Source organism: Lampris incognitus, chromosome 17, assembly GCF_029633865.1.
Source record: "Lampris incognitus isolate fLamInc1 chromosome 17, fLamInc1.hap2, whole genome shotgun sequence".
In the NCBI taxonomy this organism is placed as follows: Eukaryota; Metazoa; Chordata; class Actinopteri; order Lampriformes; family Lampridae; genus Lampris; species Lampris incognitus.
In genome coordinates, this window is record NC_079227.1 from 9,354,231 (window position 1) to 9,377,517 (window position 23,287).

General features: G+C 47.6%; 1 protein-coding gene across 2 annotated transcripts; it reads right to left on the reverse strand.

Annotated features, from left to right (window-relative positions):
- Positions 1 to 2,312: 2,312 nt before the first annotated feature.
- ubtd1b (ubiquitin domain containing 1b) lies at positions 2,313 to 22,778 on the reverse strand. 2 transcript variants are annotated; one of them, XR_008811793.1, is made up of 5 exons: positions 22,641 to 22,778; positions 12,520 to 12,747; positions 9,426 to 9,583; positions 7,761 to 8,187; positions 2,313 to 5,442 (listed from the first exon to the last, which is right to left on the reverse strand). XR_008811793.1 is itself a non-coding variant. In XM_056296607.1 (4 exons), the coding sequence occupies exons 1-4, from the start codon at positions 22,726 to 22,728 to the stop codon at positions 7,903 to 7,905; spliced, it is 759 nt and encodes a 252-aa protein (XP_056152582.1). In that variant the 5' UTR covers positions 22,729 to 22,778; the 3' UTR covers positions 2,313 to 7,902. The 2 variants fall into 2 exon arrangements, 1 of the variants encoding a protein (XP_056152582.1); XM_056296607.1 differs by having other exon boundaries at positions 2,313 to 8,187.
- Between the last annotated feature and the right edge of the window lie 509 nt (positions 22,779 to 23,287).

Genomic DNA, 23,287 nt, shown 5'->3' on the forward strand with positions numbered 1-23,287 from the left:
ACACAACAGCACCATGTTTCATCTGCCATGCATGTGCATTCCCACACGCCTGAACCAGGACACAGCAAGTGTGAGGAAGAGAGAGACAGACAGACAGACAGACAGACAGACAGACAGACAGACAGATAGATAGATAGATAGATAGATAGATAGATAGATAGATAGATAGATAGACAGACAGTTAAATAGATAGATAGATAGACAGATAGACAGACAGTTAAATAGATAGATAGATAGATAGATAGATAGATAGATAGATAGATAGATAGATAGATAGATAGATAGATAGACAGATAGATAGATAGATAGACAGTTAGATAGATAGATAGATAGATAGACAGTTAGATAGATAGATAGATAGATAGATAGATAGATAGATAGATAGATAGATAGATAGATAGATAGACAGTTAGATAGATAGATAGATAGATAGACAGTTAAATAGATAGATAGATAGATAGATAGATAGATAGACAGTTAGATAGATAGATAGATAGATAGATAGATAGATAGATAGATAGATAGATAGATAGATAGATAGATAGATAGATAGATAGATAGATAGATAGATAGATAGATAGGTTTTGATCCTTGTTGTTGTTCATTGTGCCACCTGCTTTGGCAATAAGTGGGTTGCTTGAGTCAGTCTCACAAAGCGACAAACTGAAAGGAAAAATGAAATGAGAGAGAAGGAGAGAACAAGAGAGAGAGAGGGGGGGGGTCTGGATAGGTTATGTAATGGTGAAGCATCTGTAGTGCCGCTGGTGTGCTGAGCTGCATCTTGAGTTTCTCTCGTGACGGTAAAACTTGAGGATCTGGACGTCTGGATGTCTTCATAGGCCTGTTTATTTACAGGGTGACGGAGCTGTTGCCAGGAAAACACTCAGAGGTGGGCGTCTGTCCAGTGAGAGGTGGGCGTCTGTCCAGAGTTGGGTGTCTGTCCAGTGAGAGGTGGGCGTCTGTCCACTGAGAGGTGCGTATTTGTCCACTGAGAGGTGGATGTCTGTCCAGAGTTGGGTGTCTGTCCAGTGAGAGGTGGGCGTCTTTCCACTGAGAGGTGCGTATTTGTCCACTGAGAGGTGGATGTCTGTCCAGACAGTTGGGTGTCTGTCCACTGAGAGGTGGGCGTCTGTCTACTTAGAGGTGGGTGTCTGTCTACTGAGAGGTGGATGTCTGTCCAGACAGTTGGGTGTCTGTCCACTGAGAAGTGGTTGTCTGTCCACTGAGAGGTGGATGTCTGTCCAGACAGATGGGTGTCTGTCCACTGAGAGGTGGATGTCTGTCCAGACAGATGGGTGTCTGTCTACTGAGAGGTGGGTGTCTGTCCAGACAGATGGGTGTCTGTCTACTGAGAGGTGGATGTCTGTCCAGACAGATGGGTGTCTGTCCACTGAGAGGTGGGTGTCTGTCCACTGAGAGGTGGGTGTCTGTCCAGAGGCAGCAGCTCAGGTTATCTTAAACGTCCTCTCTCCTTGAGGCGGTTATTCTAAACCTTTCTTAGCCTGCTTGTGGCGCTGTAGTCTTGTGAAGCCGCCATTATGTCCCCTCGACAACGTCATACTTCTACCACCTCAAGTCCAGGTTGGTTCCGTGGTTTCTGCATAAGCACTAGTTTGGACGTGAGTAGAGCGCCATCTTGTGGTAAATATTAACCTCCTCCAAGCAAATCAAAGGACCATGCCGGTGCTTTTTGCTTGTTCGGGGCCACGGGTCGCACGCTGCGTGATTGCGTCATAGCTCTCGGGTCAAATAAACGAGAGAACCTTTGGCACAACACAAACTGTATCAAACGTGTGTTTGTCATAATCACTGAAGTACTAATTTCATGATTTTGGGTGACCGGTGTTGTTTCTCCACGGTTACAGATCAGCTCCTTTCCCTTGTTTATTCGTCCTTCATCTTGCCAAGTCTTCCTCGCAGTGACGCGGTGACAGGAAGCAGCAGCAGGACCCTCGCGCTCTTCGGCTGTTTAGACACGAGCAGGGGCGGATCTACAGCTGCCACCCCTGGGACAAAGTCACCCCTTGCCACCCCACCACTGGACACGAGGGAGCGAAATGAGGACCGACTGCCAAGGCAGGTCTGCAGACACGCCGGCCAGCAGAGGAGGTCGTGACCTCTAACTAAAGGAAAGCAAAAACGGAGGTCTGACAGAGGAGGAGGAGGAGAGCCGAACAAGAGGCAACGCCCCTCCGCTTCGGGTCTCGTCTTTCGGCGTCCGGATGTTTAGCGAGGATTTGACTCCCAGTCCTCACACGAGACAGGAAAGACGCCCCGGGGTCAAGCACGAGACTCCAGACAATCGTTTCTCTTTTTTTTGCAAGTTTGATTTTATTCGACAGTTTTAAAAATAGGATTGAAACGAATCAATCGGCATAGAAATGTGCACACTGTCCGTAAAATAAGTCAAAGGCATATTTAATCAAAAGAAATCTTAAATCACATAAGTTTTTATATATGCATTTATTTTAATTTTTTTTGTCTAAATATACATATCTTTATACAGCTATCCTCTGGTGGACATTTTCAAAACACATTGCATGATAATGCTTTTTTTTCCTCTCTCCGTTATTTGAGCGACCAGTCTGTCCGCCTCGACCGATGAACCCGCTTCCTGGTACTGCCACAGCCTCTTGGGTGTTGGAGCGATGAAGAAGAGAAATGATGGGGGGTGTGGGGGGGGCTCGTGGGTGTATGTGTATTGGATATCTGGATGTTTTTAAGACGTTTTTGGATCTTCCTTATGGCTTTTATACCAGCTCAACACCCGGGTTTCTGTGTGATAATGCGTTTGCATCAGGGGTCCATCAAAGTGTGTGTCTGTGATGTGAGACGCGGTCACATACGCACCGGCGAACCACGCGTCTGGTGTGATTTCGTGTGCACGAGAAACGCCAAAAGATGCTGTGACATAAACGAGAAGGCGTGCTCAAGTGAGGCTCGCGGGTTTCGGCAAGTGCGGGAGCGGTGAACGTCATAACCTGTCACGCGACCCAGCCGAGCCGGTGAAGCACAGGGCGGGGTGGAACAAGGCCACGGCGTAGGCCAGGTCTGCCTTTTATTGGCTTTTTAACCTCGGCACCTAGTATCTGATCCTCCCCTGCCCCCCCTGCTCAAGGAAAGTCGGGTAAGGGCCGAACCTGGAGCGCCATCGCTTCTCTGCCAGGCCTAACACGTGTGTGTGTGTGTGTGTGTGCATGTAGTGTGTATGTGTGTCCTCCTCGCCACTAACCAGAAGGCCACGGGTACAGTATATACAATGGCGGTCAATGTAAAAGGGCACCAGTCTTGCACTAGTACCGCAGGCAATTCTTCCGTGAGTGTTGTGCAGCAGAACCAAAAGAAAAGGGTCTTCTTACCAGCTGGTGCCACGATACCCCTTGCTGCGACTTTCAGAACGACTGCGACTTGAAAGAAGGCTGAAAGGAGCCAGGGTTCGAGTTCACCCGAGCAATCACTGGCGGGGAGGAACAGCAGCAGTTCAAGCATGCAGTAAACCTTGCAAGTGCTCCAACTGACAGGCTGCACTTAACTTATCCTCCCTTTTTCGCAAAATAGGGGGCAAGGAACATGGAAACGACTGGACTGCGAAGAACCTCTGACAATTCCTTGACGTGTTCGTGGGCGGCCTTCTACGCATCGGTGACGTCATACGGGCACGTCTCAAAGTAACCGACGCGAAGCTTCCACGTTCGCTCCAGTTTAAGCGAATTCTCCCCGACTTCATCCGCACCTTTTGGTTTGACGTATTACACATTATACCCCACAGCAGCAGCACAGGGGACACGTCGCTCCGAAGGAGAGGAGCCGTGAAGGGGGACAAGGCCACCGTCCCACAGCCCTCAACTCCTGGATGGACGCCGCACATTGGAGACACTATTGGTGACGTTGGCGTCGGGAGATCTTTTGCTGATGCTTTAGCAGCGTCCCGGCTTTGAGGCAGCGACCAAAGGAGGGGAGATGAAAACTTGGCAGAAAGGACAGACGACTGGGCACTTTAAAAGCTTTGATGGTTGAGATGTGTCCATCTGAACTGCCCCACAGCTACAGGACTCGTAAAAGTGACAAAGGGTAAAGTGAGACTTGACAGAAGTGACTGATTATCTAACTGTGACATCATAGCAGAATTACACCTTAGTTCTGTGTGAACCTGAACAACAGTCACAGCTCTGTGGAACCTGTGGATAGTCCACAAACTATGAGGTCTATATTGTATTGCACTTACAGAGAGAGCAGTTGAATCAAACACTTCCAAGTTTGCATACGATAAAAAAAAAACATACCAGGAAATGTTTTATAAAGGGAGAAGCTAAAAATGTTTGGAAAGAAATATGATTGCGGCGTGCTTAAAGGCTGATATCTTACCGAACTCGCGTTGAAACTTGACCACCTGTCTCAAACACACTGAAGCCCTTTGCTTTTGCGGTGCCGTGTGGTTCAGTAGGTCACAGACGGATACCTCAGTTTTGTTTTTGGACCCCCCCCCCTTTTCTCCCCAATTGTACCCCCGAGCCGTCCCGGTCGCTGCTCCATCCCCCTCTGCTGATCCCAGAAGGGCAGCAGGCTACCGCGTGTGGAGTCACCAGCCGCTTCTCCTCACCTGACGGTGAGGAGTTTCGCCAGGGGGACGTAGCGCGTGGGAGGATCACGCTATTCCCCCCCTCTCCAAACAGGTGCCCCAACTGACCAGAGGCGGCGCTAGTGCAGCGACCAGGACACACACCCACATCCGGCTTCCTGCCCACAGACACGGCCAATTGTGTCCGTAGGGACGCCCGACCAAGCCGAAGGTAACGCGGGGATTCAAACTGGCGATCCCTGTGTTGGTTGGCACCGGACTAGACCGCTACGCTACCCGGACGCCTCAGTCTGAATGCCTCTGTGATGCTGCTACTGGAGGTGCACGTGTGACGTACGACTCAAAAGATGAAGCATGTTGCGCTCTAGTCTGAGTGCAGAGGTGAATACAGAAAAAGGTGACTAGCTCGGGGGCCCTTCCAAGACAACGACACATCCACGGCACCCTCATGCATGAAAAACAAGCTGTCGGTTAAGGTGGGGGGGGGGGGGAAAGACCACTTCCCACGTAAGCGGATTCTGTGCTCTGGATGGCGTGTCCCAGAAAGGTGAATAAGTTCATCTGGACACAACGTCCATCACTCCTCTAAGTGCCTTCCGTCGGTCTCGGCTGACTGCAGGTGTCCCCCAATCTTGTCAACAGCACAGCTGCAGCAACGACGGAGGGCGTGTCTGATCACGCCACCGGCCAGTTCGGCTAATGCCTGGAGATCCTCTTCCACATGAAGATCTTGATTTGTCGGGTGAAATGAGAAATGGCTGGAGTAGTGTTAAGAAGAAAACTGTTGTCCAGCAGATCGGAGAACTTCCTGCGCCACCGTCATTATTGCACACGGAAAGGGCTACAGCTACGGCGGTGCTTATCTACTGAGGCAAAAGACAGCAAATGTTTACACTGCACAGCCAAATGAGGAGTAAAAACGGGTCTGATGATGTGATGTACTGACTTAACTACCAACCCCTCGCTGACTTGATGCTGACAAACCAAACCCTGCTGGGGGGGAAAAAAAGGCTTAATTTCTACCAAAACTCAAGGTACTGCTTTTTCCTTTGTAAGACCTCCAGAAGCCATTAAATAAAGCTCAGTGATTTGTTTAGCTGCTCTATCTGAATTTCTCATGTTGTTACAAATTCATTTTTTATCTTTGTGTCAAGGAAAATGCAACGAAGCAGCTATTTACCCAGCCCCTCACATCCATCAGGTGTGTCGAATGAGCAGACTCGCTAACCAGTCAACTAAAGGCTTCGCCCCTTTAGATGACCGGTTAGCGCAGTCGCCCGTGGTGTGGGTGACCCGGGTTCGTGTCCCGGCTGCGGCGGCAGTTCCCGACTGCCTCCCGAATTTGCTACATTGGTGTCAGAAGTGGGATGGTGAGACCATGAGGCCATCAGAGGCACGTGCCCGGAGGCATGAGGGAGCGTTCCGAGGGAATTTTTTAAAAGACATCTGCCTGGTTCCTGCTCTCTGCTGCCTCGATGATGACCGTTTTCTCCAGAGGATGCAGTTTATGTCTAGGACCACTACACCCTGCTGGAGAGACAGATCGTCATCGAGGCAGCAGACAGACAGGCAGAGATAGCAAGAACCAGGCAGATGTCTTTAAAAAAAAAAATTAAAATTAAAAATTCCCCTCGGAAAGCCTCCATTTTTAATATACCAGCTCCCTCGTGCCTCTGGGCGCACGTGCTTCAGACGGCCTCATGGTCTCACCATCCCACTTCTGACACCTATGTAGTGTATTCGGGGGGGGGCAGCCGGGAAGTGAAGCCGGGTCGCCTGCATCATGGGCGACTGCACTAACCAGTCAACTAAAGGGTCCGACCCTTTGGCCAACCGGCTAAGCGAGTCTACTCACTCATGCTCGTGACAGGTGCTTTTAGTAACAGGGCAGAAAACTGGTGGCAAACTCATTGGTACGTCCCAATATTTACCAAGTTATTTCACTGCTTCACCAGAAGAGTTTAGGTTTTTAGAATACAGGAGGACCCCCAACTGATGGGCACTTCTCTGCCGAAGCAGTGGGTAATGCAGACAACAGACATCTTTTCAGCACTGAGCAGTTGACTGTGGGCAGTTTCCACACCTTGGTTGAAGCACAACTAAAATGTTGTCAACACATCTCTGAATCACCCCAAATTTTTTACCATGGCCATTCTTTACGACAAAATTGGGGGGGGGCCTGCAAATATGCCAAATATGTGCACCCCCCCCCCGTTTCCTAACAAATGATTTGATAGCTTATTGTAAGTCAATGAATTGCACACTAATGCTGAATCGTTGTATAAGATCCAAGCAAAATGGTACTTCGTATGTGCCCCTCTTGGCCTCAAACACACACACACACCCCATACGATGTCTCTGTCTGCAGGTCTGGTGATAGGTGACAGACATCATTAAAAAGGCAGCAGTTAGAGTTTGGATACGTCTAAGATTACCTGAATCTAGAAAAGACAGAAGGCTTGGCCTTGCAATAAAACTAGCAATTCCCAGGACATTAACCTTTTTTTTTTTCTTTTGTCTAATCTCATCAAAAGGCACACAAACTACCACAAAAGTATAGTAATAATCTTCAAGTGTGCAAAAAAAGGCTTGGTTTGGATTGTTTCCTTAACAAAGAGAAAGAGCGAAGAAAAAAATATATATGCTGACGATCTTTTAGTTTCCGAGACAGCCAAGCTGCCTGGGTAAGTACCATCAACATGGCATCCCCGTCTATCCCTCCCCTTCACGGCCTCGCAGTGCAGAGTCCAGGTGTAAATAACACCGATAGAGATGTGCTTTACAACCAGAAAGCGGCTCCACCATTTTTCTATCAGCGCTTTGTAAGCATTGGGGCAGACAAAGGGCGAGGGCAGAGCTGTCGCACGTGCAGCGTGATGTGCAGGTCTGGGTATACTCTCACAAGGCGTGCACGCCTGCAGGTTGGTTCATGAAGGGGGGGGGGCGATAGTGGGGCAGTAAGCCATCCTGAGGGAGGACACAGAGAGCAAAGATCCCTTCCAGAGAAGCAGAGATAGACCGGTCTGGGCAGGATCCACTTAACTGCAGGACAGACTTTTGAGAGTGTTGTACACCGAAAATAATGACACTCCTGAACTGTAGACAGACAAAAAAAGCAGCATTTTGTGTTTCTCCCTTATCTTCTTTTTTTTTTTTTTTTTTAACTTCTGCATGTTTATACCTTCAGAGTTACTCCTCAGTTCTTTCAATAACAAACAGGTTCCTTAAAACAGAAATGATCCAAGTTCAGGTGGCTCCTTTGGCCTCTCTGCCATCCACCCCCCCTACACACACACCTTATATCAACCACTCCGTTCTCCTCCTCAGTTAGAGGTGGTGGAGGTATTGGTTGTGGAGGAGGCTACAGTAGTGGGCGAGGGCGTGCTGGCTGGGGGAGCCTGCGGATTGACTATGACCTGGATAACGAAGTCTTTCTGGATCTTGGTGTCCTGTAGCCGGGTCTTATCTGTGAGCAGCTTGCCGGAGAAAAACCAGCGTTGTTGGGCTGCATCAATGTCCTCCTGGGCCTGGAGGTGCTTCTTGAGCTGCCCGATGGTGTCCACCATGCTGGCGCTCAGGCGCAGGTCCTTCCCTGTGGACAGCCGTACCTGAAATGGGAGCGGGGAAGGAAGAATGGAGGAGGGGTGAACAAGTGTAACACAGAATACTGCTACAACAAACATGTACTGGTGCACCTGAGCTGAGAAAGTATATTATCATTTTCTCCAGATTCTTTTGGGGGGGGGGGGATTGTATCGGGCCAATTACCCCACTTTTCCGAGCCGCCGCAGTCGCTGCTCCACCCCCTCTACCGATCCAGGGAGGGCTGCAGACTACCACATGCTTCCTCCGATACCTGTGGAGTCGCCAACCGATTCTTTTCACCGGACAGTGAGGAGTTTCGCCAGGGGGATGTAGCACGTGGGAGGATCCCGCTATTCCCCCTCCCCCCCAAACAGGCGCCCCCCCAACAGACCAGAGGAGGCGCTAGTGCAGTGACCACGACACATACCCACATCCGGCTTTCCACCCGCAGACACGGCCAATTGTGTCTGTACGGACACCTGACCAAGCCGGAGGCAACACGGGGATTCGAACCGGCGATCCCCGTGTTGGCAGGCAATGGAATAGACCGCTACGCTACCCAGAAGCCCCAGATCAATTGTATCTTACTATGTAGAGGAAAAAAAAAAATCCACAGTGATGACCGGTATATAATATTGCATTTCAAAACAATCTTACTTGCATTTTCAAGTTTTATCAGGCAATTCTATTGTTTCAGGTTTCCTTTTTTCACCTTGGAATCGTTTCAGAATTGAAACTGTATACCTGGGCTGGTATCAAAGTCAATATTTGGCATCTACTCTTTTTTTCCCTGGTGAGAATAAGGTAAGTGGTGTGGGTCAAACTAAGAAAGATCTTGAATATTTTTTTTCTCAACAAGGATTGCATCACTCAGCAAGATCAACGGCAGGCATGACGCCAACATATTTACAAGCACGCAGGGAAATTATCCCCAAAATATTAGCTCATGCTTTTTCTGTGGCTGGTTTATTTAGTTTTGGAACCACTTTGTCTTCTAATAGCCATGTTTTGTTTTTCCTTTCAAAAATTCTACCTGGTTGGTAACACAATCAACATATCTGGTGAGTGCGAGGAACTTTCTAGCCACGATGGCTTCGAGACAACACACAAAAAACACACCTTCGGTAACATACCTTAGCTACAACATGCTACCTTAGGTACAACATGCTACCTTAGCTACAACATGCTACCTTAGGTACAACATGAAGTGCAATTAACTGAAACAAACATACGATGGCAGCATATAAACTCCATAGAGCACCTTGAGCTGAAATTCCTTCTTGGAGGCCACAGGGGGCTCTGGGCTGTCGCTGGGGTCCTCGTCACTGCGTTCAGAGATCAGGTTGATGGGCGGGGCCAGGCAGTAGATGGGCAGCTGGTAGCGGTTTCCCAGCTCGTCGTAGCACTCAGTGAGCGTACCTGCGAGGACGGACGGGAGAATCACATATGGTGAAAGGTGAAGGCTGAGCAACAGCCGGCTCACACGGCCTACACTGCTCCGGACTGTCCTCACAAGTCAGTTCTGTTCTAGTGTGTAGAGAAGTAAAGTCATGTATTTTCTTCATGCTGCATGTGTTGTCATGCACTGTGTGAAATAAAGTGACTGCATTTCAGTGCTTTTATATTGAACAATAAAGCTGCACCACATTACATACAGTATGGGTGGCCTCAGTGGGAATCAAACCCTTAATTTTTAGTGCCAATGCTTAAGGTATATGTTGCCATAACACCACGTACTCTACCGCCTGGAGCTAAACAGGACAAATTTGAGATGTTCACACAGTGTAGAAACACAAACAGCAAGAAAGTGTGTATTCAGCTTTTCATTATCCCCACCAGGCGTTAGAGCTTGGACTGGATTACGTGTTTGATCGTGTGTGTGTCTGTGTGTGTATGTGTGTATCTATCCACAGCTAATCTCGCAAACTACTGGCCCTATCAGTGTACACATTTTTTGTGCACACGTATCACTATCGATGAAGAACCTCTCATGCTTGCGATAATTCAAAACCTTGGAAAAATGTTTGTTCTCGCTATCGCTGCTCCCTCTCTCCATTCGCCGTCTAGCTCGCTCGACCAACGCTGTCCGCTCCGAGTCAGCCGTGTGCATGCATGTATTCGGGTATGAGTCTTGAGAGTAAATGAAAAGTCGAACGTATTTTGCAAGTCAGCAAATCATTCACTGCTGATCTCAGCACAGGACAACTGGAGGAACACTGGACGCACCAAAAATAAATCACCTCCGCCTTTATTTTCCCAGGGCTGGTGTTAGCGGCGACTCCACATGTATCGGGGGATACATGTGGAGTCGCCAGCCGCTTCTTTCCACTTGACAGTGAGGAGTTTCACCAGGGGGACGTAGCGCGTGGGAAGATCATGCTCTTCCCCCCAGTTCCCCATCCCCCTCGAACTGGCACCCCGACCGACAAGAGGAGGCACTAGTGCAGCGACCAGGACACATACCCACATCCATCTTCGCACCAGCAGACACGGCCAATTGTGTCTGTAGGGACGCCCGACCAAGCCGGAGGTAACGCGGGGATTCAATCTGGTGATCCCCGTGTTGGTAGGCAACGGGATAGACCGCCACGCTACCCAGACACCCTGGAAGATTCAAGTTTATATTAGACTTGCTCGTAGGGCATTCACGACTGCTGCATTTTAGTGGTCATCCACTATTCCCAAAAAGTAGTCGAGTAATCGCAGGAGATGCATCATATTTTCACCCAGTAACAATGACCAACTCTCGTCAAGAAGGTCTCGAATATAACCAGTAAAGGGTTACCCATGTAGGCGGGACCAACCTGGGAGTAGATGAAATAGTCTTCAATTGGCTCTGAGAGGCTGTTTACTACAAATGAGTTGCAATCTGACTGGACTAAACCCCCAGCAGGTCTCTTGAGCTGGAACCTCGACCTGAAGTAACAAAACCACTGCTTTCTTGCAGGTGTTTTTAACTACAGACCGTGTTAACGCATGACTTTCAGCCAAGTGTGTCTGTGGTTGTGGTGACGGCAGCTGCGGAAAGCCTCAAATTATCTAAAATTCAATGTTCAATACAGTACATATTCCTCTGGTCCTTTTGGTCCCACGTTATGTAAAATTAAACGGGGCCGCCAACAAGAAAGAAAAAGAGAGAAAGCCACTTTATTTTGGTCATTGTACGGTTGTTCGGGTACAGTGAAATTCTTTTTCTGCATTTAACCCATCCTGTTCTGTAGGAATAGCGGGCAGCGGTGGCGCAGCACCCGGGAAGTGTTCACATTTCTTTAAGTCACTTCTGAAGCCGACATTACAACATTACAGGTTAAATGACTTAACGTGGGTCACTTTCCAATTGAGGGGAACAGGAAAAAATAAAGCTGCCAGTCCGCTGCGGTTCGTTCCCCACATCATGAGAAACATTACCAGAGGTGAGTGAGCACAATTTAACCTACATAAATGGTTAGATAATAAACACCGATGAGTGTGTATTTAAAACTGATTAACGTAAAGTGAAAGGCTTTGAGGATGACACCATGTTTTCTGTTCATGTTTTTAACAGCGGTCGCCACTGAAGTCACCAGTTAACATGGCCGACCGTTAAACCAAAACACAGGGACGGCGGGAGCCTTTCCTTCTCTAAATAACTTAAACTCTGTTTATCTAACACGGCACAACATAGAAAATTATTGTTCAAACAAGTCTGACTAGTCAGCAACTAAAGTTATGTCCACCTACCCACAGCACCCCCACCTGCATATCTGCTGTAGATGCATTGCCAGTGCTTTATTAGGGCACAGTGCTAAAACCAGAGATGAATGATTCATCTGCAGCTACGCACAGTATCGAGTCGTGGTTTTGATAGTCGTCTATTCTGTGAAACCCTACTTGGTCGTATTCGTGTGAGGCTCCACCTAGAAGGCTGCACATCCAGGCAGAACATTTCTATCCGGTAGATTTCTAACTTGAGCGCTGCATATTAAAACTTTTTTTTTTTAGTATTTCCTGTTCAATCGACTTGGATGCTGTGTCTTATGATGGCAGGACAAACATGAGTTTTTCTGTGCGTGTGAGTGTTTCTGTCCGCTGCTAATCCCACATAATACCAGGCCTGTAAGCCTGATCATTTTTGTGCACAGCTGTGACTGTATGATCAGGGGCCTCTCGTATCTGCAGTGACTCAAAACCTTTGAAAAACCTGTTTTATACCGCAGTTGAGTGCCAACTCCCCAGCTGGTTTTTCACCTAGGTCTGAGCACCAGAGAAGGGGAGACACGCCTGGTGGGGATCTGCACTCTGCTGAGTGCACTCTCCCAGCTCCTACTTGTACGCACTCGCATGCGAAACACCGTATGTGCACGCTCTCGTCTCACCGTGTGGCAGTGTGATGCTGGCTCCATCCACAATAGCCTGGGCCAGTTCGTGGTCGTTACACTCCAGGGCCACAGCGGCGGCCTTCAGGGCGTCCCAGATCTCCTTACGACCCTCGAAGGCTGGCGCCGTATCCCAGAACTCGTCCCGCTTACTCCGGAGCTGGCCCTCCGTCATTGGGTAGTCGCTCTTCCACTTGGGGCGGTCCTTTTTTAGCGGCTCGTTACGACCTGGAAGTGAGGAAAACAGATTTTAGCCACATAATATAGCTTTATATAATGTGCATAATGTATGTAGATTAAATTTGAGCACAGGACCTAAATGTAAATTAGTTTAGATTAATCCCCGAGTCATATCAGTACGTATCTTCAGGCTGTCAGAGACAAGAATTTATTCATCGAAATTGAAACAGTAGCAGATTAGCACCCCCTTGTGGCTACTTATTTCTCTGGCCAACAATTGACAAACGACATCTTAATGATAAAAACTTTTATCTTGATTGATTGAGAAACCATTATGATTAACGTAAATGCTGCGATTAGTGATTCTGACTTCTTCCATCCATCCATCCATTACCCGAACCGCTTATCCTGCTGTCAGGGTCGTGGGGATGCTGGAGCCTATCCCAGCAGTCATAAGGCGGCAGGTGGGGAGACACCCTGGACAGGCCGCCAGGCCATCACAGGGCCCACACACACACACACACACACACACACACACACACCTAGGGATAATTTAGTACGGCCGATTCACCTGACCTACATGTCTTTGGACTGTGGGAGGAAACCGGAGCACCCGGAGGAAACCCACGCAGACACGGGAAAACATGCAAACAGAGAGGACGACCCCCAAGGTTGGACTACCCCGGGGCTCGAACCCAGGACCTTTTTGCTGTGAGGCAACCGTGCTAACCACTGCACCACTGTGCCGCCAATTTTGACTTCTTGAGAACTCAAAACTTATCCAACTCATTTTGAGGACATTTCCCTTCTAACCACATCATAAACAGTTAACTTGCTTAGGAAGAGAATGAGGAACCCTTCCTCCATTTTGCAGGTTCAAATTCCTTGTGAGCAAGTGATCTGCTTTAATCCTTGAAGGGCAGAGAGTTAAGCTGCAAAAACAAAACGGCCGTTGTGAACAAGGCGCTGCAAATCCCGACTGCAGGTCTCTGCAATTTAATCATCAGATGTTCATGCGCTTCACCAGTCTAAACCTCTGGTGGGCTTACAACAGCATCCAACAGGTAAGTCCATTAACCTCACACCTAATCTCTGTAGTCATAACCACACCAGACAGGTGAGCCACAGAAAAAAAACAGCCCTGAGGTGACGCTCCCTATTAAGGATCCCACCCCTTTCTTACACACACTCACAGAAAAAACTCACACTCTGAGCTAACACAGACTGGACAACATTGTGGTAATGTGTAATGTTATATACATGCTCGTTTGTGTGTGTGTGTGTGCGGTGAATGTGTGTATTGGCCGGTCAACGGTAATCACAGTGGCCTGAGACTTCCTCAAATTACACGCCACCTGCATGCGGACAGACAAGTAAATCCACTGCCTGGTGTTCACCGACTCAGTACAGCTGCATTACCAGGTTATGGCCATAGGGAGGGCAACGATTCATGAAAATCATACGCCAAATATCATGAAGTCAGCATGTAAGCATGCAGCACACACACACAAACAAGACCCACCTGTTACCTGCTGTGGATTTTGCACCAGGGCAGGGGAGATAAATGTACTGAATTAGCATGCAAGCCATGGAAAACGAGCTAAGTGGCAAAAGGGGAAATGTGCGAGTGAGAAGAGGGTGATGCTGACAGAGAAAAAAACACTACAGTCTCAAAATGTCACGCACATTTTTTTGAATTGCAGCCTACATAGTTGTTGAGTATTGTGGGAGCTAACCATGTTCATCTTCTCCCGTATCTGACCTGCTGACGTGACCGAAGGGTGACATTCATCCTAAATGACTGATCTTAAGACTTGGTTAAAAATGTCCAAGAAATTGCAAAAAAGAAGCACACAGACCTAAGCAGGACGAACTGTTTTTACATGGCTGTTTCATATGGTGTCACAAGAGACAGAACCCGATCTCCTCCCTGTCAGCGCAATCTGAAATTGGAAGGGGCTGGGGGTGGAGGGGTGGGTGGGGTGGCTGGGATGTCATTCACAGTTTGCAATATGCATGAAGCATGTGTTTCCTATATCTGTGTAAGTAACCTTATCTCTGCTTCCCAGCATTCAATATTCACAAAGCGCACCCTAAGCCTCGTAGTAGTCGTGGCAGGAAAGCCCTTCTTGCAGCGAGCATCCTGGCCATGTCTCAGGCAACTCACCAGGCAGGAGACTTCACTCCACATGCACACTCACATGCACACTCAACACAAAATCTGTTCATCCACCAGCCTCAATGTCTGGTCAGTCTCCAAATTCAACGGCGACTCTAACCTGTGGGGTATCGGTACTTTTGACGTGTAAATACTGTCGAGGGGCCGCCTCCTGTACAAGACTGTGTGGTGCTGAATGGCAGTTTGAGAAAATTCAAGTCCTTTTGTCCTTTTACAGACAGTGTTTTGTGTTTTAAATGCAGTTAGATTCCTGGCAAGTGGGCCAGCAGAGGACTGCCAGGTATTTTCAGCATAACAAGGACACAGTGTCATGGATGCGAAGCACAGCTGTTATGAGTCCAAGCAAATAAGGATTTGGCAAATTGGCGCTCGGTAGATTTAGGATGCATGTCTGCTGCAGACAAAAAAAAAAAAAAAAAAAACACTTCCCATGTTTGTTTGTTTTTTTAATGGAAAGGTTATGCTTTGAGCGCTCTTGAATCAACACAGGGACCTGACCTCTCTTGCAGCCTCGCACCATGAGCCCTCCACCTCGTTCCAAACCTTAAACAATTTCGATTAAACTACAACTTTTTCAGGCATCCAGGTAGCGTAGCAGTCTATTCCGTTGCCTACCAACACGGGGATCGCCGGTTCAAATCCCCATGTTACCTCCAGCTTGGTCGGGCGTCCCTACAGACACAACTGGCCGTGTCTGCGGGTGGGAAGCCGGATGTGGGTATGTGTCCTGGTTGCTGCACTAGCACCTCCTCTGGTCAGTCGGGGCGCCTGTTTTGGGGGGGGGGTACTGGGGGGAATAGCGTGATCCTCCCATGTGCTACTTCCCCCCGGTGAAACTCCTCACCGTCAGGTGAAAAGAAGCGGCTGGCGACTCCACAGGTATCGGAGGAGGCATGTGGTAGTCTGCAGCCCTCCCCGGATCGGCAGAGGGGGGTGGAGCAGCGACCGCGACGGCTCGGAAGAGTGGGGTAATTGGCCAAGTACAACTGGGGAGAAAAAGGGAGTAAAAAAAAAAAAGCTACAACTTTTTCAAAACAATCTCAACTTTAACTGACACAGCTGATCAGTATTTCTTCTAGTTCCATCAACCAACAACAATGAATAAGGGACGGGACCAGCGAGGGAACAACGACAATTTAGTTTGTTATAGCACCTTTCAAGGAACCCAAGGACGCTATACACTAGATAAAAAAAAAAGAAAGCTAGATCTACTTTGTCAGAGCAGGGAGGAGAAATGAAAAATCAATAAACAGTGCTGACAGCAGCAAACCATTGTTGGAAAATCTTGTATGCACATGATCACATTACGAAAGAGAAAGCCAGAGGAATATTTCTCTTGTTGTGAAACTTATCTCTTGGTGTAGCAACGGGTATATCCACCTGCTTTTCATGCAACGCTATCTAAGTGCTCACCTCCGGCGCTCGCCATATTCCTTTGTGAGAGGTGAGTGGTGGACACACAGCCTTATCGGTACGCCTGAAGCTTATAAGGGCGTATTTCACTCAAGTGTTGCAAGCAGTTCATTGTAGGAAGGGGGGGAAAAATGGTATAATCCATCTGAGAGGGACTCTCAGGGGGTTAGGCAAAACACTGATCAGTTCACTTTTATATGAAACTTGGAAATTGCTTAGTGTTTTTCATAACTTCTGTGTTTCCAATTTCAAGCTTCGGTGCACACATTTTGAACGCTGCTATCAATCTTTTTTCTTTCTTTTTTTTTGTTTCTCATGTGTAAAGTGTAATCAAATCTGCACACACATTTTTCCTTCCCGTCATCACAAAACATTGTTAACTGGCTTATATACAATATTGATTACAAGTGTGGTTATTAGCGCTATTATTAGGAAAATAAAGTGGAACCATGCCACAAAGAAAATAGACGGTAGGATCGCTCCATCCTTGTCTCTTCCCCTAAAGTACAAGAAAATCCTGTCTGAATTGCAAGACCTCTGCGAACACATTCCGCCTACACTTCTGTACTCGTTCACAGACCAAATGCTAGTTAAAAACTGAACGGAAACACCAAATACTAATACGTCAGGGGTGGTGGGCAGACTAATTTTCCCAGCGGTCGGCTGGTGGCACGTTTCTCTGGCGAGTGCTTTGCCCAGAAGTGCACATGAACGGGGTTGTGATGTGGCCCTGCAGCAAGGCCACAGGTGTTAAAACGGATTAAATGTGTTTTAAGACGGGTGGCACCTTCCTGCCAATTACGCTTATTTTCTTTGATGGCGACAGGTAGCTAAACCAGAGCCTGAGGCTTAGATTTCAAATGGCCTGCGAGCACACGCTGGGATGGGCCCGCCGCTGCTGACCATCTTACCTACATGACACAAAGGCCTTTTAGCCACCATCTGCACTGACAAGGGAAAGAAGCGAGGGGAATATGAAGAGGAGACGCAACAAGAGGCTTAGCAAGGACCCGGGAGGTCGCCTTTCCTCCAAACAAATTATTTATAGTGCGGGCAGCTTAAGGAGTAACCGGGAGAACCTGAGGTGGTGTAGAATTTGCAGCTGTGTGACTGCAGCTTGGGTTATGGGGGGGCTTCCTCACTACAACTAAGGTGACAGAGGATATGTGCAAGCCTATAGCAGACAGAAAGGATCGGGGGTAAAACTGTTAAGTTATATGACCGATGATCATAATAATGACCCGGACTTTTCCACTGGAAATACTCAAGTGTGCAAAGGGTATAAAGAATAAGTATGAAGAAAATAAAATTATACGGCACTTTTTAAGCGTTACCATGTAGCCAACTCATAGCAAATGTCACTACTTGCGCCACTAATCAGTTTATCGGCCAAGAGGTGTCCGCACTTACACAAAGCAGATGTGGGGAAAGTTGGGCCTCGCTAAAGAAAGTTTGACAAATCGCTGTTTGACGAGAGCTTTGAATCAGAAGACACTGTCTGCTAAGGAAAGAACATTCCCAGTCTGGCCAATACACTAGCGGTACTTCTCTCAATAAATATGGAGGACCATGTCAACTCAAACGCCATAAATAAAATCTAGCCGTGTAATGTGTCTGAGATTATCGGCAAACTTGCGGGAACACGATCCAAGATCTTTTCAGAATTGTTTAGCATCCAAGTTCTGACTTCAATTTATGACTTATCCACAAAACAGGACTTCCCAATTTTTTTTATTTCTTCAAGCTATGTCTAGTACCGCTTCATCTTAAACTACGCTTTACACAATGTTACAGATTGATATCAATTAATCTTAAAACGCGGTCTGGGAGGCTGGCATACGCCCCAACGCTGAGGCTAATGGTTTGATTCTCTGCGCTGCCAAGCATCACAGGGAACAAGGTTTTCAGTGTTCTCGGGTAGGACACGGATATGGGGTAATGCAGTGTAATTGGCTGCATTACACATTACACTGCCCCCCCACCACACACACACACTCCCATGAGGTGTGGCCGACAATCAGGAAGAGATATGGCTTGTATTTCTCGTGAGTTTGAAATCTTCACCGATGACATTATTGGCGGGTAAATTTTTCAACCCACGCCAGTGCTCCCCAGTGACACAGAGCGAGTAGCGGTAGACAGAAATGGTGCAATCCAATAGTGCGCGTTAAAGAGGACCACTATATGGAGATAAAGTTGAAAACAGCATAGATTCCCGTTGAGTTATGTTATACGAGGCATACACAAGCCAGTTAATGTTAGACTTGGAAATTTTGACTTTCAGCTGGATGCGACCATCCCTCTTGTATGAATAAAGAGAGAGAGACACGCAAGTAGGACTTTCCTAGTCCTGCTGCATAAAACTAGCCACCGAGAAGCGATGTCTCAATGACAAGAGCTTCATCATCATGCAGGACCAGTAAGAGAAGTTGCGACATGAGTTAATGACAGCAAAGAATCTCGTGTTAATGAGTGTTTTTGAAATGAGTCATAAACAGGGCAAAGGGAATCATAAAACCAGGGTTACTGTCGTCTCATCATGAGCCACAAACAAGCCACAAGATCAGGGACCTATTCAGAGACTAAGGGCAAAGGAGGCAATTAGAAATACTGCCCGGCTTTGGTCACAAAAAAAGTCAACATGTGTGGCACATATTGTTGCTTTGGCATCGTATCACATCTTACTCCCCGCCTACAGCTCAAATAAATCCAGGTTGTTTTTCTACGCTTACAGGCGTTGGTTCTGTTTATACCTTAGCAATGTCCAATTTAAAAAGTAGGCCATTGTTTATCTTCAAGTCTGCGTTGGTGCCAAAATACATATCATCTAACTGGAATGGACGTGCTCTTTCTGACTGTGGAAGAATAAAATCTATGACAAGAGGAAACACAAACAAACACACACACAAACACACACGCTATCCTGTCAGCGCCGATTTCCTTAGCACATACAAACATGTTCCCTTACAAGCAACACAAAAACACACACTTGCAGCCAATTTTATCTCTGCTCCAAGCCAAAGACCTCAGAATTCTGCTACTAAAGATAAAGTCCCAAGGAGCCCTGCCTCCCTGCCTCCACCGCTCAAGTCCTCTGTCACTTTCACAATTCTATTTTTGAAATTAGAGGCTATATCATCCAGCCAACTCCCTTGTCAGCATTTAGGGGCCAAGCAACAATTTGATGTGTTACAAGGAAACGCCAGTCACCAATTCCTGACAAGTTCAAGACTGCAAAGCGCAAAACCTACTCACATCAAATCCGATCAGAGTAAGAGGACAGAACGACTTGAATGCATGGCCGAACAAAACTGATGACTTGACCCCTCTGTCCATGGAGGCCAGGCACCACATCTTCACAGCATGGTGAGAACTTGCCAATCCATATTGTGAAAAATCGGATACCACATAAGCTAGTAGTGCAGGGAGCCTTGCAATGGGACACAGTGCAACTTAGTGTCACTATCAAGCCTGGTAGGAAGTGTCTCCCCCTACCCATCAGGATGGGAAGCAAGTATATGGTGGCTCTCTGTTTTGCAAGTTTGACTAGTTTACAAGCCAAACACTTTGGTGGATAAACAATGTAAGTTCTGTTCCAAATATCTGGTTGGCTGCAGTATCCATCCATCCATCCATTATCCAAAGTGCTTATCCTAATCAGGGTCACGAGATGCTGGAGCCTATCCCAGCAGTCATTGGGCAGCAGGCAGGGAAACACCCCGGACAGGCCGCCAGTTCATCACAGAGCTGACACATTCACACCTAGGTACAATTTAGTACAGCCAATTCACCTGACCTACATGTCTTTGGACTGTGGGAGGAAACCGGAGCACCTGGAGGAAACCCACACAGACACGGGGAGAACATGCTAACTCCACACAGAGGACGACCTGGGATAACCCCCAAGGTTGGACTACCCTGGGGTTCGAACTCAGGACCTCCTCACAGCACGAAGGTCCTGGGTTTGAACCCCGGGGTTGTACCTTGCAACCTTGCTGCAACCTTGGCTGCAGTAATAGTGACTAATTAGCCAGCGAATTTTGTGAAATTAGCTGTTGCAGACAAAAAAAAGGTTGGGTTTCCTTCCCATCACTCAAGGTTGGGATTAAACCCTGAAAATCAATGTAATATACCTGGTGGTACAAGACTGTGTCCCTAAGAAACATCATAAGGATGGAGGAAAGAAAGAAGACAGACAACATTCTGATGAGGAAGACACAGGCCGGGTGTGCGATATGACACACTCAGAATGTGAGTTTCCCATTAAGATGGTCATCTAGGGACACTGGGCAACATTCAATGCAATGAGCAATGGCTTATCACATGAGGTTAAAATATGCCAGGGAAAAACAGGAAAGGACACCCAACATTTCTCTTTTAAAATTTGATACATCTCAAAATGCCCAACCTACTTTCACCAAACAATTAGCCTACCATTTTAAAAACCAACTAGAATTTAAACAGTGCAAAACTTCGAATCAATGACTGACTAATTGCGTAAGTGTCTGGGGAAGCAGATAAACTTACCAGCTACAGCACAGGCAAGATTAAACAGCATTTGTCTGGTGGCAACGACTAAATGTAAAATAGTACACGTCAACATATAATTGTTCCACTGCACATGCAGCATTCTAAAAAGCTGACAAACAACATAATGGGACATAAATTCTGTTGATACTACAAGAAGACTGTTTAAATCTCAGTTCTATCAGTGTTTGGGTCATGACTATGATGAAAAAAATGATAATATTTGCTGACTCAACCGAGTGGCGCCTGCATCGGTCAACATCATGTCCTTATAAATGTCACATTTACTCTACATGCTCTAGGGAGAAATCCAAATTCCATCTGTCTTAAAGCCAAGTGTAAAAAAAAAGCCCAACATGGGAGTTAGCCAGTGTTTATCTTCAAAAGAATTTTATCTTAAGAAAGAAATAGCTAATGGACTTCAACTGAAACCCCTCTGGAGTGTATTGGCAAGTCTACAAAGGCGTTACCTGTTGGAAACTTCCACGGCAATGGCCGTGGCTATGCACTTAACAGTCACAAACTCCAACTTATCATCATAGTCATCCTCGCAGCAAGTTGCCAAGTCCCTCACAGTTTAAATTCTGCTTTAACACAGCAGGGTCAGCTGCCCAACTTGCTTATTATTGTTGCGCTTTTGCATGAGGTTGGGAATTACTGAGTGAGAAAGTTTTGGCCTCAGTGCCAGAGCAATGTTAGTGTTGTGTACATCAAGTGTAGATAATTACAGGTCTAATCAGTTTGCCAACAAGTGTGGAGGGGTGGTTATTGGATGACGTGCAGTGGGCGCCTCCCATCACATCTGTAATGGGAGCTGCCAACTAGACGGCCCCAATGACCCCACTCACACCTATCCTTCTCATGCATGAAACGGTGTAATCAACCACAACTTGTTAGTGTTTTGCCCCGACTTAAAGCTGCTACGAGACGATTTTGATTTCTGTTGACTTTGCACACCCCTGTGGACAAGAGCAGTTGTGTTTCACCAAACAACTTCATTTCACATTGCCTCTTGTAACAGATATCCCTGATTATCCTCTGGTAATTTATGGACTTGTTTTGACGAAGAGTGAGACGTATGCCAAGTGGCAATTTGGAAAAACAGGTGTTTACAATATATACGGTGATGAAGTCAAGTCAGGTTTATTTGTATAGCCCACTACACATTATAAATGTGCCTCAAGGGGCTTTACAGCAATGCAACGTCCCGTCCTTAGACCCTGGCATCAGATAAGGAACAACTCCCCCCCAAAAAACCCCCAACATGTAACAGGGAGAAAACTCAGGGAGAGCAACAGAGGAGGGATCTAACGCATCTCTAATAGGGGCTGTGTATCCCCATCCCGTGTTTGCCATAAACCGTTTCAGATTTTGAGTCCAGCCCAGACACAAGAATTTGGGACGATGATCCGTTCTTCTCGCCGATGGTCTCACTGGCTTGTGTCAGTCACTCAGAGGCGTCGCAATTCAGTTACGACCGATGACTAATCAGTGGAAAAACTCTTCACAGGCGGCTTTAAACCCATTTTCAAACCCTGGCCGGGTGCCATTGCCAACAGCCACGGTACGAAGAGGAAGCAACGCAGTGCCGTCATGGCTGGTGCCCAACAAAACTGTTGTCCCCTTTTTTAAAGCCAACGCACTGCGCACCCACCGCCCCAACGACGCCTGTTTGCACAAGGGCTTTGCAATACGAGTCAGTCCGGTGCACGTAACAGTGTTGCAAGGAAAAGGCAGTTTGAGGTTTGGTCAACGGTCTTGTGAAATAACACACGCACACACACACAGAGAGTTTGCTTGACCCTGACATAAAAGTATTTACCTCCACGTCTCCTGTGCGCCCTTCCCCCGCCTCTCGACGAGCCGTGGCCCTGCGTGTCTTCTCGCTCTCTGCCGACACATCCTCCCATGGTTAGCAGATCCTCAAGTCATAAAGCTCACTTTCTGAACAGGGGCCCCATCGTCGCAGCAGCGGCCGACTTTACTACCGATCCGAACGGGGGGCGAGCAGGCGCTCCTGTGCGCGTCCGATAGGCTCGGGAGAAATGGGACGAACGTTAGCCGCCGGACGCCGTTTGCTTGCCCGAGAAGCGGTCGCTCACACGCGGGTGGTGGTGGTGGTGGTGGTGCTACCCCCCCACCCCCGGCTCGTCGCGATCTGATATTTGAAAATAAACTCGTCACGTGCGGTAAGGGGCAGTTGGGGTCAGCCGGAATAGCCGCCGTTGTATAAACGAGGAGACGTTTGCACAACGCTAAAAAAAACGGAAGGGGGGGGGCTAGCTAACTCGCAAGCTAGCAGCGATGTAAGCAAGTTAACGAAAACAGCCGCGGACGGCGAGTCCCCGGCGATTCGTCTAAAAAAAAGGGGGGGGGGCTGACGCGCGAACCCGGCTAACTTAACTTGGCTAACAGGGCCGGCTAGCTAACCCAGCTCACGACGGTATAAACACAAACTTCGGCACACTG

Excerpts from the sequence above, each read along its gene's own strand:
- ubtd1b (XM_056296607.1), bottom strand. The coding sequence starts at position 22,728 with ATGGGAGGATGTGTCGGCAGAGAGCGAGAAGACACGCAGGGCCACGGC. Across the intron at positions 12,748-22,640 it reads GGCGCACAGGAGACGTGGAG|GTCGTAACGAGCCGCTAAAA; the intron begins GTAAATACTTTT and ends CCTCACTTCCAG. Across the intron at positions 9,584-12,519 it reads CAGCATCACACTGCCACACG|GTACGCTCACTGAGTGCTAC; the intron begins GTGAGACGAGAG and ends CCGTCCTCGCAG.